Here is a 20,157-nt window from a genome sequence, read left to right as displayed (position 1 = left end):
ATTTAGGTAAGTGTAAACTATGGATATAAATTTTAAACAAATCTAAGCTATAATTGTGCCTTCTGTATTAAACTTGAAGTACAATTAATAACTAGTTTCTTAAATGAAAGGAGTCTTATTGCTCTTACAGAAATAACAAAAAATATGAAATATGGAAAGATAAAATTCTCTACTCCTTCCCCTCTCAAAAGAAAAAAAGTTTTTAAAAATTAGAATCATATTTTTTTTACTCTTTAAATACGCCGTCCTGCCAGTGTTGCTCAGTGGTTGAGCATTGATTGACCCATGAACCAGGAAGTCACGATTCGATTCCTGCTCAGGGCACATGCCCGGGGTTATGGGTTTGATCCCCAGTGGGGAGTGTGCAGGAGGCAGCCGATTGATGACTCTCTCTCATCATTGATGTTTCTATCTCTCTCGCCCTCTTCCTTCCTCTCTCTGAAATCAATAAAAACATATTTAAAAAAATAAATATGCATAGTGTGACAAAATGCCCTGCTTATAGTAGGTATGCAATTAATATGCCAATTATAATTTATGATTTAAAAAAACAAAAAAACTATCCTTATATATTCTCCAGATGTTTCCTCAGGAAAATGAGGGAAAACTCACTGAGTTGGGGTTGAGGGTGGGGTAATGATGTCTTCTTCTACTTTAGGAAAAGCATATGGGAACAAGTGTGGTGCATGGCTCTGGTTTGGGGAAGCAGCTCTTCCTTGGCTTCTACTTTATATTCAAAACCAAGAAGAGATATTTTAAATCCGTCCTGATAACATCAGCTCACAAATGCCGTGAAGAAAGTCTGCAAACTCTAGGGTCAGGGAAGAATTGAGGAACCCAGTTCTATTCTGAATTCTCTTTGATGGTGCCGATGGAAGGACAAAGGTGGGAGAGAGAATGGCACAAAGGACTTTCAAATTGATTTATTTAGATTTATTTTAAATTAGTGTCCTTTATTAAACTTCTGGGGTGGTAAAGGGTTTCCTTTTCCTATTATTTATGTTACTAGGTTTCTATCAATCTTTCTAGCTCAAAATTTACAAATTTTCTTAGAATCCTACATTTTTGGTACTTCTCACATGGAAGATTTTCCTCAGTTTTATGGTTTCTTCAATGAATGAATGTGTTCCCAGATGCCTACTCTTCCTTGATCAATGACAGATAGATGATAGATGATAGATGACAGATGGATGAAAAGAAGGAAGGGAAGGAAGGAAGGAAGGAAGGAAGGAAGGAAGGAAGGAAGGAAGGAAGGAAGGAAGGAAGGAAGGAAGGAAGGAAGGAAGGAAGGAAGGGAGGGAGGATCTTTTTGTTAGTTGAGCTTGGAGCTTTTTCCTTTATCATAAGGTTTCTCTGTGGATCCACTTCTGCCTGGTGCAGTGCCCTATTACTTTATAAATTACATTTTATTGTAGTGTGTTTACAAGCAACATGTGAAACGTGTAATTTTGTCCACATTAAACTGAGAGCTACTGAAGGCAAATAGATCATCTTAGTGTTTCTATTTCCCAAGAGCTTAATAATACCTGGGACGTAGTAATTACTCAATATGGAATCAATCACTTTCTAAAATACATTATGATTATTTGTGCCTTATTTCAATGTTTAAATTATGTTATTTGAGGGAATCATCTATTATCTTTATGACCCACATTACCTTGTACAGTTGAATGAATTAATAAGAGAATGAATCGGTAAGAAAATCAATTAACAATTGATTGGTTTCATTGGGATCATTCACAGTTTATGCTTGTATTTCAAGACCCTTCTGGAAAAGACAGGCTCTCATTTCTACCTTATTCCTAACCTCTTTTCCTGATTTAGATATATAAGAACAGCCAAAATCAACAAAATTTTTATACTAAATTCTAGTTTTCTGTTCATGCAAGACTTAGAATATTGGCACAATTATTATTTTATCATTCCTGATCTGATTATCTAATAGAAAGTTGGTTCAAAATGTGAAGGTAACATTCACAAAATAAGAGAAAATTTAGGCAAATCATATGTTTGAAGATGGAATTGTGCCCAAAATATATACTCTTACAACTCAACAACAAAAGGATAAATAACTCAATTTTTAAATGGTCAAAGGATCTAAATAGATATTTCCCCAAAGAAAATGTACAAGTGTCCAATAAATACATGGAAAGATACATGGCATAACCACTAGGGAGATGCAAATGAAAACCAAATGAGATACCACTTCACACTCAATAAAATGATTATAATAAAAAAGACAAATAATAAATGTTAGCGAGAATGTGGAGAAATTGAAAATCTCATATATTGCTGGTGGAAATGTAAAATGAAACCAACTTGTCAGTTCCTTAAATATTAAACATCGCACTACCATAATGACCCAACAGTTCCACACTAAGGGATGTACCAAAGATAAATGAAAAATATTCCCATTCAAACCTTCATACATGAATGTTTAGAGCAGCATTATTCATAATAGCCAAAAAGTAGAAACAACCCATTGGACATCAGTTAATGAATAAATAAATAAAATGTGGTATTTCACACAATGGAATATTATTTGATAACAGAAGGAATGAATACTAATATATGTTACAACACGAATAAACTTTGAAAACATCACGCTAAGTGAAAGAAGCAAGTTACAAAAGACCACATATTTTATAATTCCATTTGTAAGAAATGTCCTGAATAGACCAATCTATAGACAGAAAGGTTAGTGGTTGTGTATGGCTAGGGGAAGTTGGATGGAAATGGGGAATGGTTGCTAATGGATATGAGTTTTCTTTTTGTGGTTATGGTTGCAAAACTCTGGGAACATGCTAAAAACCATTGAATTGTACACTTGGAGTGAATTTGTGGCATTTGAATTATATCTCAACAAAGCTATTAAAAATTTTTAAAGAGTAATTGTAAAGGCAAAATTAATGAATCTTTATACCTCTAAAGCACAATTCTCTTATGGAACAACTTTTTAAAGTTTCTAAATCATCAGCTGGTTTTTTGTTTTTCAATTTATTATTGTTTTATTAAGATATACCTTGGTCTATTTTAAAGGCATTTAAATATGTAAAGTTCATGTAAAGTTTTGTAAAGTTCATGGAATATTTCATTTTTAAAAGTCTTTATCAGAATAAAGACTGTAATACTGCTCAGTTTTCTTGCTTATAAAATAAGAAGATTCTCTGGATGGACTTCAGTGTTCTCTGATTCCTGATAACAAAGCATAATTTTGCTTACAGTGAGCCTTCTCTGCCTATACAAATTTTGAAAATCTATTTGACTCACCATTTTAAGTATAAAAATTGAATTTTTAGTGTCCCTTAGTACTACCTCATTTTAATATCTGCAATAACCCTATGAGACAAATACGGCTATCTCAATTTTACCTAGGAGGAAACTTACAGGGGCTAAGGTGCCCAATGTGACACTAGCAAGTTGAGGAGCTAGAGTTAAATCCAGAGATTTAGAGCTTGCAATCTTAACACTATGCTTACAGCCTTCCTGCATAAATGCTCTAGGCTATTTACATAGTAAACATGTAAATAAAACTATCCTAACATAGTTTTATTATAGTAAATAGCAGTACTTAGCTATCTTATCATGCTTGCATATTTCTACTTCACTGTGTGATTCTTTTTTTTTTTTTTTCCTGGATAATCAGATTTTAGAGGTTGTAGGGACTGGTTTCAAAGTAGAATGCCATTTATTAAGTGTCATTCAGTGAACTTAGTATAAATTTGATTTATTTGCACATTGGACAGTTTCTTATTATGCACCAAAGAAGGTCACTGGAAAGGTTGGAGTGTTTCCATTGCACTCATCCTGTGACTCCCACTCTCAGTTTAACTGAACTATGAGAAAACTTGAGTACAAGCTGTTTCCAGAAATGAACCTTTCAACTTCTCTAAAATCAAAACCTAACTTTTCTGAGAACAAACAGTATGTGCTTATTAAGTGAGTTGTCAGAGTGAGTTCTTCAGAGATCTGTATTTTTTCCCCTTTGAATAGTCTATTTTTTCAATGGTTTAACCTCTTGAGAACCTATGTGCACCATTTTTAGTCTGGAAAAGTTTTAATATTGCTGTTTGCTTAATTCTCTCTAAAGATGCAGCATGTCCTTTTAGTTTATTTTTAGCAAGAGACATGTTGAGATTTAATTTACCTAGTGTGGGCCATAGGGTGTTAATATTTCCACTACTGAACGCCAGCAATATGTTCTCCCAGTACTGAGACTTCCATTGGAGTTGGCAGTGCTGTCAGAATATCAGAGACCAAGGGCTAAGGTCTGTGGTTCTTGGCAGATGGTTGCTATTTTCTTGAACCTTGATGCACAGGCACAACTATTCAACTGCTAATAACAAGCAGAAATTACCCAAGGAATTAACAGGCAGTTCAAGGAAAGTATTCATTTAAAAATAGCGACTCTGAATTGGCATCAGAGGATTACATCAGAAGCTTAAATAAAATTTTTTGACAGGGTACCAGAACTTGTCATCCCACATGATGTAAAATTATTGTTTTGCAGGAAGAAGAGAAATACTTAACAAGCACTGCTAGCTTCCAAAATCAGTTTTCTTGGAGAAATGTTTCACAAAAATGTTTGCCCAAAGCACTGTATTCTTTATTGTGAAAATTAATTTATACAAAGCCATTCTTTACTAGCATTGTAAATAGGCAGAATGGGATATGGGAAAGGAAAACAGTTATAATGTCCACATTTGACTAAATAATTAAGTGATTGATGCTACATATCTCTTCCATTTATTTATTGAGCAAAAATATCTATACATGGATATTGGTATGCAATGAATCAACAAGACAGAAGGATAAGTCACAGCAACTGTCTCTAAAAAACAAAATTTAGAGGGAAGACTTAAGCTAGAGATTACTATACTATATATTCCATACTATAAATCAAAGTATCAAGTGTTATATGTGTCCAAAGGGAAAGCAAATTCAGAGAAAGTAAGGAAATCTTCACAAAGGAATTGGATTCTGACTTGAAATAGTGATAGGAGTTTTCAGAGTAGAGAAGAGAGGAATGGCATTCCAGGAAAAAAGACTAGCATCAGCACAAAGAGGATCGGAGAATAGTGAGTAATTTCATATTATGTTAGAAGAGAATTGTACTTATGGTAACGGCAAGATCGCTAAAGTTGAAGGAGATCAGAAAAATATTTTGAGGTTTGGGGTTTGTATGCATGTTGAAATAAAAAATCTTCAAGCACCTTTACAAACTGAGAAGGATATATGAAGGGAAGATCAGAAAACAGAGGAATGGGTGACACGGCAAAGTGAGATGATACCAACAGCCAACAGCCTAGAACAAAAGGGCAAATGGGAAATTTTTAAATCACCGACCAAGAATATATTTTTATTGATTTTAGAGAGAGAGAAAGGGAGAGGGAGGGAAGGAGAGAGAGGGAAACATGAGGGTGATGAGTGTATCACATCAGATCATTTTAGTACTAGAAAAACAGCAGAGATACTCAGATTAACATTTTTCTTCCAAGCTGATGCAGATTGTATCATCAGCCTCAAAGCTTATTGAAGAAACAGTTCTGCACTTCCGATAGTTTTATAATTCTAACCTGACCTTGGGGCTTTTAACTGTGAGGAGCTTCATGGCATTCTGTGTGAATTCTTACTACGTATTCCGAAGTCTGACATTTCCATCACACTTATATTTAATCTCAGATTGCTTTGCTTTTCAGTTTACTCAAAGTTGCTTTTTTTAAAGGTCAACACTTGTTACGTCGTGTTTGGCTTTCGCCAAAGGTTCTTTGAGTAAGATATTGACCCTATATCATTTTCAAACTAGAAATGGAGAAAAAGAGAAAAACTGTGATATGGCAGAAAATAAATTAGAAATTACAAAATAACAAGTCGGATGGAAGAAGTTGAAAGATGTATTTTTCTGTTAAAATTTCACTTCTCGACTTCGCTGGCCCTGTTGAAGATTGTCTGAGTCTTTTGTGACATTTCTATAGCCCTCTGAGATGAGATAAATTGTAAATATTTAAGGGAAGAGAGCAGGAATGACAATTCCCAAATCTCAGTGTTTCTCAGATGACTTCAGAGTCAATTTGTGGCTTGGGAAAGACATGGGTTGTTGATGGGCTGCTGTCTTAGTAACGGGCCACAGGAGCTGATGCCTTGATTGATGGCCCCACAACAACGGCACATGCCAAAATTATGTTGTACACCAGAGGGTCTCAAAGTGAGGGCTGTTGTCCCCGGTATGCTTACAATGGTATCACAAGATCAAAATTGTTTCCGTAATAATTCGAAGATGTCATTTGCCTTTGTCACACTTGCTCACTCATGAGTGCAGAGTGGAGTTTCCAGAGGTTATATTGCAGCAGATTTAATGCAGAAACAGATAGGAAAATCCAGCTGTCTCCTATTAAGCCAGACATTGAAGAGATTTGCAAAAATGTAAAATAATATTGCTCTTCTCACTGAGTATTCTCTGTTGTTGAAAATATAGCTGTTTTTCATAGTAACATATTGTTTATGTTAACATGTAATGGGTTTATTTAAGTGATTGTAAATGAATTGATAAATACTTCTGAAATGTCCTGGTTTCATTTCTAATATGGTAATCATTAACAGATATGACCCACATAAACAAAAACTCTTTGGAATCTTCCCTAATTTTTAAGAGTGTAAAAGGGTCCTGAGATCAAAAATAGGAAAACCTCTGTTATACAGCAAACCTTAACAGTTGCAATTTCTACATGCAGCTTGAGCCAAGTTACCTAAAAATTTAACACTCTTCTCATCTAAGGATTACCATTCATCTTAATTCTTCTCTTGGCCCTAAACTTTCTGTTTACTCTACATGTTGTTGGCAAAATACAGAGTTGATATTTTACTGAAGTTCCTTTGAAAGGTATTTATCTTGAAGTTGCTTTTATTTTACTTAATTTTTTCACCTTTTGAGTTTTTTAGCCAGATGACTTAGATTTCTTTTATTAACTTTTACAATCCTAATCTTCAAGGTGTACATTTTCTTTGTGTCTGAATATTCCTGTTGGACAGTGGACTATGTGCAATTTTTAGATAATTCTTTAACAATCATTGTATACAGTCATATTTATCTTAGATATGGTATAATGTTCTTTTACAGATCCCCAAAACTCCACTGTTAGTTCAGGGCTTAGGCAACTAAGCCCTGAATATGTAGGAGCACTGCTTACAAAACTCACATAAAACTGAATAGTAGACCAGTTCAATGTTTTGCTTTTGACCATAATTCAGACATGCTTGGGAAAACTAAATTGGGTAACATAAATTTGCTTAAATGAACATTTAAAAATGATTAGTAGCCTGAAAGAAGTGGTTATTTTACTTGGACTCTTATTAAGCCTAATTAAAACATTTTTTCATTATAAATAAAAATTTATTTCACCTTATGTAATCTCCTCCTCAACAAGTAATGGAATTTTATTGATTTTGTATCTCTTTTTTTTTTTTAATACTTACCCAAGGATACGGTCCTCTTTTATTGATATTTTTTTTTCGAGAGAGAGAGATAGAAAGAGGAAGAGAGAGAAAACAAACTGATATGAGAGAAACATTGATCAGTTGCCTCCCGTACACACCCTGATTGGGGATGGAACCCGCAACTAGGTATGTGCCCTGACCATGAACTGAACCTGCGACCTTTTGGCCAGTGCTCCAGCCAGCTGAGGCACCTGGCCAGGGCTGACCTTGTATCATGTTAATACACCAAATTAGATAGATCTCCATTTATTTCATTGTAAATAATCTATTTTCTGATTGATTATAAGAAAATTTCTTCTAATTATAAATAAATGAAGACCTAGTCAATATCAGCCTGATGAATCTTCTACCAATACTTTTGCTTTTTCCCCAGACCAAGGTGTAATGCCCGTGCCTAGAGTAATTACAGTAACAAGGTGATCAGAATTGCTAAGGAGTGGCTCCTGGTTTATTGGCAGGAATTATATGTATTTGTTAAGCAAGTTGGGTCATTAAAAAGTACAAACACCTGACCTGTGGAAAATTCAAAATAGGTTGCAATGCTTCTGTTATATATGACATTTCAGTTTGTAAATATCACACCACAGTCAGAGCACTAATATGGATGGCCCTCACCTTAGTAAGGAACGAGTTACTGAGCATGAAATGCCAACAACTGTAGCCCAAAAAGGATGTTTAAATAGCTTCTGGCAACAGGGCAGGGACAGAGTGCTAGGATCGTGGAACATATTTTTTCACTCATCTATGGCTAAGCTCAGAGCCCTGGAAAGGTATTAAGCATAAATTCTGCAGAGGCAAAGATCCCTGTTGGGTCTGTTATGTTAAAAGAATATTCTAAGTTGACTTAAAAATATGATTCTTCTTCCTTTACACACTGAAGTGCATTCTTAAAATGACGTATGATTTTGAACTTTTTCTAGTGGTAAGAAATTTGCCATCATTAATATATTTTCATAATCAATTGAATGGCTGTACTTTTAAAAATATTTTTAGTAACTAATAAACTTTAATATAAAAAGTTTGAAAAACTTTAGAACTAAGCTTAAAAAAGAAAATTATACTAATCCATGAAAACTTCCATTCAGATTTTTTTAAATATTTTGATTCTTCACATAAATTTTTCATAATGTTTTATATCATTAAATATTCATTTAATATTTTAGTGACTGCATATATTCTATCATATGGTCATTGCATACTTGACTTTTTATTTTTAGACATTTCTAACATTGCCAGTTTTGCTTATGTATCATATAAACTCACATACATCTCTGATTATTTTCTTAGGATAAATTCCCCAAAGTAAAATTGCTAGAAAAGGAATAAGCACATTTTAAAGATTTTTTAAAAAAATTCATGTTGCTATATATTGTCTGCAATGTATGAAAGAGCCCATTTCCCAGGAACTGCACCAACTCTGCCAGCATCTCTTTTAATGTAGCCAACTCTTTCTAAAATAGTCAAACTCAAGTTATATTTGGATGTGCTTTAATGTCGTTGCGCCTTAGTCACATCTCAGGATGTCATATGTTTCGTTTCTTAGCAATTTCTCTCCCAGCTTCTTTCTGAACTTCCAGCAACACTAGTGAATGAAAGAGACACCCCTTTCCATTACGGTGCAAAACTTTTCTTTTCAGCATTTTACATATTGATACAAATATATAATTTTTCTTTTGGATTATACTAGCAGATATTACAAGTTTGGGAGTTTCTTCTGTTCCTGATGGAGTCTGGAAAAAAAATACATTATCTTTTAACATTATCTTTTATTGCCTTCAGATATTCTTTCTCTTGCCATATGACTGAGAGGGGAAAAAATCCTGGAATTTATATGAGTGGTGTTTGTGGCATTAAACATATTGCTACCTACATAAATTATTTCAGAGCACAGCAAAAACTGAAAGGGGGTCCATGATATGGTTTTCTTTATTGTCATTATAATCAATGCCTTTTTATTAATCATCCAACGTATATAAAGCATGGTACTAAATCCTAAGAATAAAAGAAAAGATGGGACAGTCCTTATCCTCAGTTGAGTTGTTCACTAGTTGAGGAAGGATGACACACCTGAAAAAATAAACCCTAATGCACACTAGCATACCCTAACTGACCATGGAGTCATCTAGTCAATGCCCTCAGAGGTGGTTATTGGAGACGGGGATGGTTACCGTAAGAGGATTTGGTTCCCATTTTGAAGGACGACTAGAACTTTAAGAAGAGAAAGGAGGTGTTCCAAGTGAAAGTTTCAGTGCCTGAGAATTCCCATGGCATTTTCAGAGTAAAAATAGCACCCCAGTGAGCCAGAGCAGTTCATGCAGCATTGCAGTAGTAGGAAATCTGAAATGCCCAGCTAACCTTGAATATTTAGATGGGCCTGAAAGGGGTCCATTGGAAGTAGAAAACCATTCAATGTTTTATGAGAAATGAACTTACAAATAATTTAGAAAGTTTCTTAAGGTGTTACTACGGAAAACGTTAGTACCGGCATGAAGTAATTATGGCCTAGACCAGACAGTTGCAGAAGAAACTAAAAAACAGGCATAATGCTAGAGTCATTAGAATTGAAAAGTCAACAGAACTTGGCAACTAATTAGATATCAAGACAAAAGACCATTAGGCATTCCACAAACTTCTATTCAGCTGTGTATGCACTAAGAATTCATCAATGAATGGCCTGCCGTCGACCACGTGCATAATATAGCATCCCCTAGAAAAGGGTACGCTAAGCTCCACGGGGCACAAAGTCGCTAGAACAGCTTCGCAAGTACATTGATGCTTGAGCTTAGACGTCAGTGATGAACAGAATTTTGCCAGATAGCGAAAAGGAAAAAAAAAATTAATGACAAGGACATAAGAGGAGGGAGGGGGTGATATCTCTTAAATGGTGAGACCTGCATAACTGGAAAGTGATAACACAGACTACAAGGGAAAAGCCTGGCAGTCGGATGTTTTAGGTGGAAAGACGATTAATTTGGTTTGGATAGTCTTCAAAACAAATATGTAGAGCATGCCCGCCAATCTAGAGGCATTGGCGACATATCAATGAACAAAACAGGCAAAAACAAAATTCTGCGTTTGTGGAGTTTACGTTTTAGTATTTGGAAATAAATACGTAATTAGCGGTACAGTGTTCACCAAAGAACACTTTTGTTTTTTCATGGTTTGTTTTCTATTTTTCGTTCTTTGTTGTCATTCATATCAGTAAGATAAAATAGGCACACAAGAAAGCATGGGTGACTTGTATCTGGCTTAAGTCATCACTTAGGCAACAAAATATACCAAGTAACTATTCTAAGACTTCAGATGTCCTCACACTGACCTTGATTCTGCAGGCTTCAAACAAATGGTTTAGTAATTGAGAGCAATAAATTAGAGTCGATCACATTTAGTTAGGAGAAAATAAAGTCTTAGTGTGCTAAAATAAGCTGACCTTCTTCTAGCTTTGCATTTTTATTACACTCTTTCTGCTTTCCATCTGTTTTTGATGCTACACTGAGATCTCCCGACCTTTGTGGTACTCTGTGAGGTGCATCTGGACTACAGTTCTCACTAGGTCTCATTGCTAGAATGTTCAGAGAGAGAAAATTATTGGAGCTACATTTGCAGGTCAGAAATAAGAGCCTTGAGTGACTAATCTTGGAAGTGAAATTCTTGTTGCAATTAAAATGTTCAGTTTAAAGGAAGAAAAAAAGATGTAACCTGTTTAAACATTACATTGCAAACTGCTGTCAAAGACGGTCGAGAGATACTACCATTTTTTTCTTTACACTGTAGCTGCATAGTATCCATTTCACCTTCAGTAACCTGATATGCTGAAAAAAGACTGATATTAAGGACTTTAAAGCTTTCTGATCTCCACAGTATTGGGAGCCAATCTACAGAGCTCTTACCTACCTGGTTGGAAAACAATCATTCAGTTAGTTTTCATACAAAACGATTTGGTGATTTTGTTTGTTTATTTATTTCTTTGTTTTCTAATGAGTTACTATAAATAGTTCTTCAAGTTTTAAATTGTGCCTGTTTTTTCCTGAAAACTTATTTCGTTAAAACTAATTGTTCTAATCAAAGCTTAGCTCTGTTTAATCATGTCAAAACAGTATGTCAGACTCACGTCAAAGCAAGGTGGTACCAAAAGTTATCTCTAGGCATTTCCAGGAGCTGGGAGAAAATTGAATCTAATTCTTCTGTTGGAACAAGATAATGGCAACTGGAGGATCCCATTTGAGGATAAATTGCCTTTGAAATAGGGTTTCAAATGCTAAATACCTCCATAAATTTAGTTGGGTAACATACATTTATTAAGTGTCTAACGAGCTCTAAATCTTACCACAGGCATGTGTAGTCCCCAAATGTATAAGGCACAGTTTCCCTCAAGAACTCAAGTCTAGTGAGATTTGGTGCTATTGAACTATTTTTATTTATTAGATTTCTAATTTTAATTATGATCTGGTCAAACTCATTCAAATGTATTCCATTTTTAATCATATAAGCCATCAGGTCTCCAGCTGGTAAGAATTTATTTAATAAATGCATGGCTAAATTATAAGCAAAGATTTCCATACTGTTTTAGAAAAGATGTTAGATATCCTGTCATCCTCATGTTAGAGACAAGAAAGCTGGCAGGGATCTGACTCAAACCCGGGTTTCCCAAGTCGAGTCAAAAGGACTTTCTACTACAATTAACATGAGAGTATAAAATACAGAAAAATAATTATTATTTGGTACTAATGATCATCTTGATGGATTGTGGGATTATTTTATTTTATGCCCTGAAGATGGAATTTGTTCTCTGTTTCCCTGACATTTGTCATGTATTATTCCATACCATCAACTGCTTAATAGGTATGTTTACTTTGTATTAGTTTTCCAGACCAAGAAATTCGTAAAGTGGCAGTTCAGCAATTAGACAACCTCTTGAATGATGAACTACTGGACTATCTCCCACAGCTAGTTCAGGTAAGAACAGCAGAGTTGCCAAGGGATTCCAGGATTTTAACTAATAAGTCTCTTTAAAAGTTTCCAATGAATCAACAATAGACTACTTAAAGTGATATTGCAGTTTGGCCGGCCAAGGGGCGAAATTACAGCTCATATGTCAACATGGGTAATGCGGACATTCGCTAGCCCAAATTGGTACAGTTGCAAAAACGGTATATAAAAGCCAAAAAGCAAATTATTTTAAAAGCAACTGTACTTATTAATTAGGACTGGGGAAAAAGAGAAATGCTCATGATGAAACCTTTTTACCGGACTATATAAAGCAACAAAATTAACCTAATACGTGTTATATAAACAGTAGACTTTTGCTAGCCAGCTCCTCATAATTTATGTGTTTCTTGCCTTTCCCTTATTCTAAATTGATTATAAATCTTATAAAAGTAGTATTATGAGATAGTTCCTAAATTCTGCTAGCAAAGAGTATATTTCAGTGACAGAATTAAATATCACAATGTTGGAGTATTTTTTTAAATAATATAAATTTACCTAGAAATATGAGCTAGACTGATTTTGTCTGAATGTTTTGAAATATAAACTTCTGTTGTGAAGTTTGTCCTTAAACTTCTATACTCTAACCTGACTTTAAAACTTCCCAAGACTTAAAAATAATCTTACTCTGTTGATCACCTTTTTCAAGCATGTTATTTCATGTGTTATCTTGTTAGAAGTATGCAGCTATATAAAAGCAATAAGAAAAGATTCTATAATCAAAATGAAAACAGAAGGTATGGTTCAGAGCTAGGAATCAAATGAGACCCAGACCCAGAGTTTACCGCAAAGCACTGGTCGTAACTGTCCAGGCAGGTTCATAATAATATGATGTGCACCAGAAGAATTGCCTGTATCCTAGTGATGAGGCAGGATGTAGAGGGAAACTGTAACAGCAGGCAGAGTCATGCGGGAAGTTTGGAAGCACAGAAGGCAATTCAAGATCAAGTAATTATTGGGTTCAAGCAGAAATAATGGGGAAACCTAAAGAGAAAGCTAAAGACAGAAGCTTGTAAATAAATTCCAATTCCAAGACATCTCTTCTGTTCAATATGCTGATAGGATATGCTCACTATTAGGGCATTAACACAGCCCATAAGTGTTAGCAAGTAAGTCAAAGAAGGTCATAGCTGCAGTTTAAGACAACATACATTATGGCTGTTATACATTCAGACAGCTATAAGAGCTTATACAAATATAGTAAAGTCATCTTTAGCTTCCTCACACCTTAAGAGTTCATACATTTTCTCACCCTTGGGCTAGCACATTGAGGTGTTTCTTCTGGTGTGTGAATGAATGATGTACCAACTTTTTTCTGCTCTCTTTACCATGGTACAAAACTTGCCTTAAACTCTGAGTGTGTGTGTGTGTGTGTGTGTGTGTGTGTGTGTGTGTGTGACTTCAAAGGCTTACTGAGCAACTAAAAATAGAAGCTTTGCCTCTCAAGCAGAAGGACCATTTTTCTGAAGCAAACCTGGTTTTCATTTCTACAACCTATTCAGATTCCTGGGATTACGATGGGGCCCAGGTATTGACTGTTGAGGGTGAAGCCCCTGCCGGGTGCGGGTGAGGTCTGAATTAGGTCCCTGAGGATATCAGGAGCTGCCCTCGCTGTCTGGGTTTTCCTCCAGGCTGGGAAAACCTTAAGAGAGTTGCTCACAGTGGAGATGAGGGAAAGAATTTGAGAATGTGTGAGTTATGGTGGCAACAATCAACTTTCAAACCTATAAGCAAAGCTCCAAGGTCTGCAGGTTAATACTGTATATCAGTTGGTGATTTCAGTTAAGGCTTTGGGTGAGCATTAATTACATCTCCAAAGGGGGAGACATATCTATTGCTTAATAATGCCATTTCACATCCAGAGCACTGTTTATGATGTTATATTTCTATGCTAGGGCTCTCCTCCTAGGCATGGTTGAATTCTACCAGTCGCCTGCTCTGATTTATTATCCGGTGATACTAAAGCATATGTCAGGAAAGGAAACAAGATGGCACCACTTAAATTGTGTGATCTGTGTGTGCTCTGTCGTTAGTTATGCTCCAGCAAATAAAGCTATCAAAATATATTATTAACATTGTGTTAAAATGTTTATGACATTTCCCCTGGTCTTTTCTCAAGCCTCTTAAGTCCTGCTGTATTCTGCTATAATTTTATTACGGAGAAAAAAAAAAAGAGTAAAGTAATTATATCTCTTCCTTCAGGCTCTCAAGTTTGAATGGAACCTTGAAAGTCCTCTAGTGCAACTCCTCTTGCACCGCTCATTGCAAAGCATCCAGATTGCCCACCGTCTTTATTGGTAAGATTAACTAAGATAGGATAAGATGCATTTTTTAGACGTAGAGGTCTCCTTTACCTTGTAATAGATATAAGCCTCCACTTAAAATTCAGCCAAATTTGAGTCTTTGTCAAGGTTATTTTTATTTATGGGTATAATTTAAGTGTCATTTTCAAAGTCTTCTTTTTGTACTGTTGCTGCTGTTTAAATCCAATATGAATTTTAAATCTGGATGATACCTTTCCTATAGCTTTAAATCACAAAGGCTACTTGTGGTCATATCTGCTATTTGAAGATTTCAATATGTAACATCGTTATAAAACTGTGGGTGTTTTGGAATAATGTGTGTTTAAAAGTAATTTCTATACAATATTAGTTATAAACAGTAGGATCTAAAAGTCAACACGTACTCTTTCTATATACTCTTCTTAGGGCACTAACCTTGCCCTCCAGCATAAATTTGGAATATTATTATTGGAGAAACAGGCATTTTGGAGAGAGCAGAATTTCTCCCACCGTCACCTATTCTTCATCTTACTGAACATGATGTTCTTTGGATGCTCTTCTCCCTATCTTTCATTCCTAACTTTGTAGATTCAATTTCACAGCAAGAAAAATGAACAATCACAAGTTTCAATGACCTAAGGATAAAATTGGATCTATCTTTTGCCCTCTTGTATGTATGACAGGCTTCATTTACTGGCTTTAATTGGTGCTGAAGAACTTTCATTAATAGGAAAATAAAGGAAGTTGGTATCATTTTTGAGTATCATGTTTTTCTGCTTAAAAAGAAATTACTCTTGTTGACATTACTCTTCCTAAGACGACGACTTGAGTACCTCATAGCAAAGTAAAGATATAAAAAATTGCCAGGGAGCAGGTTTGGCTTGATGTTCATTTTCACTTTAAATGCCTGATATCAAAAGCAGAACATTTTTCTCTGTGTGTCAGTAGAGTGAGGCATCAGATACATTGACTAGCAGTGGGTCCTTCACAGAATAGACTCTCCTGTCAAGCTCGGAATGAGCTCTTATTCCTTTCAATTTTTCAATCAGCTCCTATGATGCTAAGGGAAGTTATGTGAATACACCTGGTGATGTTCTGCTATCATATTAAAGCTCAAACTCCATTAAACTCAATGTTTACTTCTTAAACTTTCCTCTTCCCATTTTTAACCTGTGTTCGTTAAAATGAAAGCATATGAAAAAGTAACATGACCAGATAATAATCTTGGCTTAAATACTTGAATGAAAATATAAAAATATATAAAAATATAATTTCTAAAAAGACAATTTGAAAATCGAATAAAATATTAAGGACTTACACTAACACATTGATTGTTGTAATACTCGTGCCACCTTAGTAAGTTCTTCATCTGCTAAAGTGGTGTGAAATCTGAGTTATTTGAAAGGCAAAAGTGCATGCAAACAAAGTTGTAAATCAATGTCATACTGGCAAGTTCACAGTCAATACAGTTATGTCACTGTTTCCAAAGAAGCTGGGAGGAAAGTCCTTCTAAGTATAATTCTCACCCTATGAAAGAAAGAAAGATCAATAACAAAGCCCATTTCTCCTCTCACTGATTTCAGAAGAGAATGAGAAAGATGGAAAGAATAGAAAAGAATTTAAATTATTAATGAACTGCCTGGTTTTGAATGCTTAACTGATAAGAATATGGAAAAGGAAAATAGAGGGAGATTGTTAAAGAACCACATCTTTTTAAAACAAATAAAAACTTAGGGGTCAAGCAAATATACTGAGGATGAAATAAAATTACTTATATTTAAAACATGCCTTTGAGTTTAAAAAATATATCTTGCACCTAGCAATGGACACGGGCAATAATTCGGTGAAGGCCTGGGGAGGGGGCAGGAGTGGGGTGGAGGGTGTCAATGGAGGGGGAAAATGGGACACCTGTAATACTTTCAACAATAAAGATAAAATTTTAAAAATGGAGCATCACTATGCTATAAGACATATCATAAATGAACAGCAATATTGCAGTCTTTCATACTCCTAATATTAAGTCCAGTTGAATGAGCTCCAAGAGGGAGCCAATTTAAATCAAAAACTGTATGGTAGAGAACTATTTTATAACATGGCTCCTTTATAAATTGTTTCCTTCAAAATGTGGGGACAGCTAGAGATGAAGATCTCATTTGCAAACTATAAGAACAGCAATTTTTTTTGTTTTATTAACTGATGTATCACAAGCGCCTAGTGTAGTACTTGCTCTTGACAAACAGTCAATAAGTTATTATTGCCTGCGTGAATAGGGGTTCGTTACCTGGGCCAAGCTGTGCACATGCAGATTTCTGACAGGAGGGGGCAGTAGAGGGCTGCTTGAGCAGTCAGTCTGGCTTGATTTGAAACGAGAGTTGGCAAGGCTAGAGCAAATTTTGGAGATTGGCCCAATAAGGTACTAGGCAGTGAATCTCACTAATGAAGTCAAAATTGATTGGAGGGGGGAATTTGAGCAGAAGTCAGAGACTAACCTGAGTCAGGAGTAAAGGGCTTGAAAGACAAGTTGACACAGCAGTGTCTGCTGGACCAGTTGGGAGAACCACAGAGTGAATTAAGCCAGTGGTATCTCTGGTACAGGAGGCCTTTCCAAGCTTTAATATGCTAACCATAAAATTGAGATGATACAAAGTCTGCCCATTCATTTTCTAAACGATCTACCCTAAACTTTTTTTCTTCTAGAATTTTGGGGCAGTTTCTCAAATCAGGGACTGTTCAAAATGAAGCAAAATAATGTGGAAATTTTGCATCATGTGATTTGAAGTCACACATGTCCCTCTCATGCCCTCTCTTAAGTATATTTCACCTTGTGCCTGAAATTCTCTTGTTAACGAGTCACTTCTTGTTTCTCCCTATATGTTCTCTTCTAATATGAAAAATTATATATTGAGAACATAACACTTATGATGAATTAGTTGATCATCTGTTCATTTCTGTGACGAACACTGAGATGCTAGACACTGTTGAACTACTAAGGATAAAGCAGAATGGTCCCTGCCCCAGCAAGCCCACAGGCCAACCACACATTAGCACGCAGGCAGCTGGAAATAACCCTCTCGCTCTCTGGCAGCGACAAAGCAGTTGGAGGGAGCTGACAACAACTTCTGTCCACTTTACATCTGTGCCTATGACTTGTTCCAAATGCAACTTCTAGGCAGAGAGGCGAGGTTGGCCATCAAGTAAATTAAAAAGCCTAAATGTGTGCTCCCATTCTGTCAGAGTTAAATACTGATAAAGGCATCCAAATGAATGCACAAAGGAGGCGAACGCTCTGCCGCTTTGAGGGCTGACTCACTCCCCGAAGCAAGAGTGAAGAGCTGAGCTTTAGGGAGTTCTGCCTGGTGTAATGGAGCACACATGATACAGAATCAATAAAAGGGTTTAAAGTCTCAATCCTTTGCCTTCTAGAATCATTATATTGCTACTAATTCACCCTTTTACCTTTACAGTGTAATAAATAATAAATTGTTGCTTCACTTTTTTGTAAGGGAAAGATATTTTTTGCTGTCATTTAATATTGATCTGTTATAATCATCTTTCACCCTGTTGTTCTCAAAAAAGTATACAGTAGATAAAATCCCTACAATGAGCAACTCACTGAACTAACAATAGCTGTTCTCTACACCAACCAACCTGAAAAAAGTGATGGATAGCTGTAAGAAAGTATACATTTTACCTACTAATTTGTAAAATACATTAGCACAGTTTTCTAGTTAAGGCATAATATGGTGACAGTTGTTTTTGTCTGTTTTATTTCTAGTTTATGTAGTAGAGGTTTAATGATGTTACCTTAATAAAAGGATTTTTAAAAACAGAATACATTTTTAAATTAATTTTTAATATAATTTAAATCTTATCATTCCTATTAAGTACATATGAAAATAGGATCTGATACAATGTTTCATCACAAATCCATGCAAAATCCAGGAACAGAGCTCCACCTTAAGTTTATTTCCTAGTTTAAATTATTTTCACTCAAATTCTCTTATTTTATTTTTTAAAAAGTGAAAAATTACAAAAATGAACATTTTGCATATATGCACTGACCTCTTATGTTGAAACTTGGAGGAAAAAGTTAGCAACACACCTAAAACCGTACTGAAAAGAAAGAAAGAAGGGAGGGGGGGGATAAAACTTGGACCAGCTCTGATATTCTCTAACAATTTTTCATTATAATAGCCACATGCAATTATACCATCGCTTCTTTAGATATTAATCCAGTTTCCCTATAATATATCAGTCTCCTCTGTTATAGCTTATGCTAGATATTTGGGCTAAGGCCTTGAAAACAGCATTATAGTGCTTAGTTTTCATTGTTTCTCAATCAGATGACAGCTTTGCTCTAGCCAACAAAAAATATGGTCCAAAAAAAATAAAAAAAAACAGCACCTTTGTATTCTAATAATATTTGAATCTGGCTTCCAAAATGAATAGGCTAACATATATTCATAGAGGTACAGGATTGAGGAGTTAATAGAACCTTAGAAATCATCTGCTAGAATACATTTTCCCCCCAGTAAAAGATTTCAGTAAGTTAAGTGATTAATCCAGTGACAATCATCTAGCTAGTTAAAGACTTGAGCTTAAAATCTTTTTTTTTTTTCATGACATCTCATGCCCAATTCAAATCTCTTTCCAATTCAACATCTACTTCTAAAAAAAATGCAACTTGAATTCATCAAATGCTTGTGTGTGTTTTTTTAATCAATAATTAGGAACATATTCAACTTAAAAGTAAACTAGAGAAAAAACAATATCCCTAAATGGCATCTTTATATCTAATAGCTCAAAATGTTTGCATTAGGTGTTGGCGTGACCCACAAATTCTGTCAATTATATTATTAATTAATAGGTATGTGCAGTAAGCTAAAAAAAAAAAAAAAAAAAATCCTATATACTTGAAGGAGTTTTGAAGGAAAGAGTAGGTGTTCACCCTTAATCTCTCTTTTGTAGTTCCTGATTCATACTTAAAACACTAAGTTGGCTCCTTATTTTACCATTAGACCATTAGTGGTAAGAAAGCAATTACTGAGTAATTTACATAGTAGATTTAGTTTATACTTATTTTTAATACATATTATATAAAACCAAGACTTTCTCAGTTTTCCCAAAAGCACTAATTAAGCAACAAGCAGTATGCTAATGAAATTCACGTCAACCCATTTCATCAAGTTAAATGGGTTAGAAAATAAATTCCTATAGCCAAGTCCAGAACTTGGCAATAATAAAATGCCAGCTAAATCAATTTTCACTTATCCAGCAAGCAATTGGATATAGAAGCCTGAAGAGCAGGCAAAAGATCTGGGTTGGTGACAGGGAATTGGAATATACCAACACATTGATGGTACTTGACAGGCCTCCATCTACGGCTCCATTCTCC

At 35.1% G+C, this 20,157-nt stretch overlaps 1 protein-coding gene across 3 annotated transcripts in view; it reads left to right on the top strand.

Moving 5' to 3' along the window:
- The window catches only part of PIK3C2G (phosphatidylinositol-4-phosphate 3-kinase catalytic subunit type 2 gamma), a 233,360-nt gene that overhangs the window by 80,909 nt on the left and 132,294 nt on the right, over positions 1–20,157 (top strand). For all 3 annotated transcript variants that reach the window (XM_016197493.2, XM_016197491.2, XM_087813943.1), the window contains 2 exons: positions 12,357–12,450; positions 14,683–14,777. In XM_016197493.2, the coding sequence (XP_016052979.2) occupies positions 12,357–12,450; positions 14,683–14,777 (189 nt within the window). The remainder of the gene's footprint in view (positions 1–12,356; positions 12,451–14,682; positions 14,778–20,157) is intronic.

Source organism: Miniopterus natalensis, chromosome 2 (assembly GCF_054644295.1).
Source record: "Miniopterus natalensis isolate mMinNat1 chromosome 2, mMinNat1.hap1, whole genome shotgun sequence".
Classification (NCBI taxonomy): Eukaryota; Metazoa; Chordata; class Mammalia; order Chiroptera; family Miniopteridae; genus Miniopterus; species Miniopterus natalensis.
This window is presented reverse-complemented; position numbering and strand designations above follow the sequence as displayed.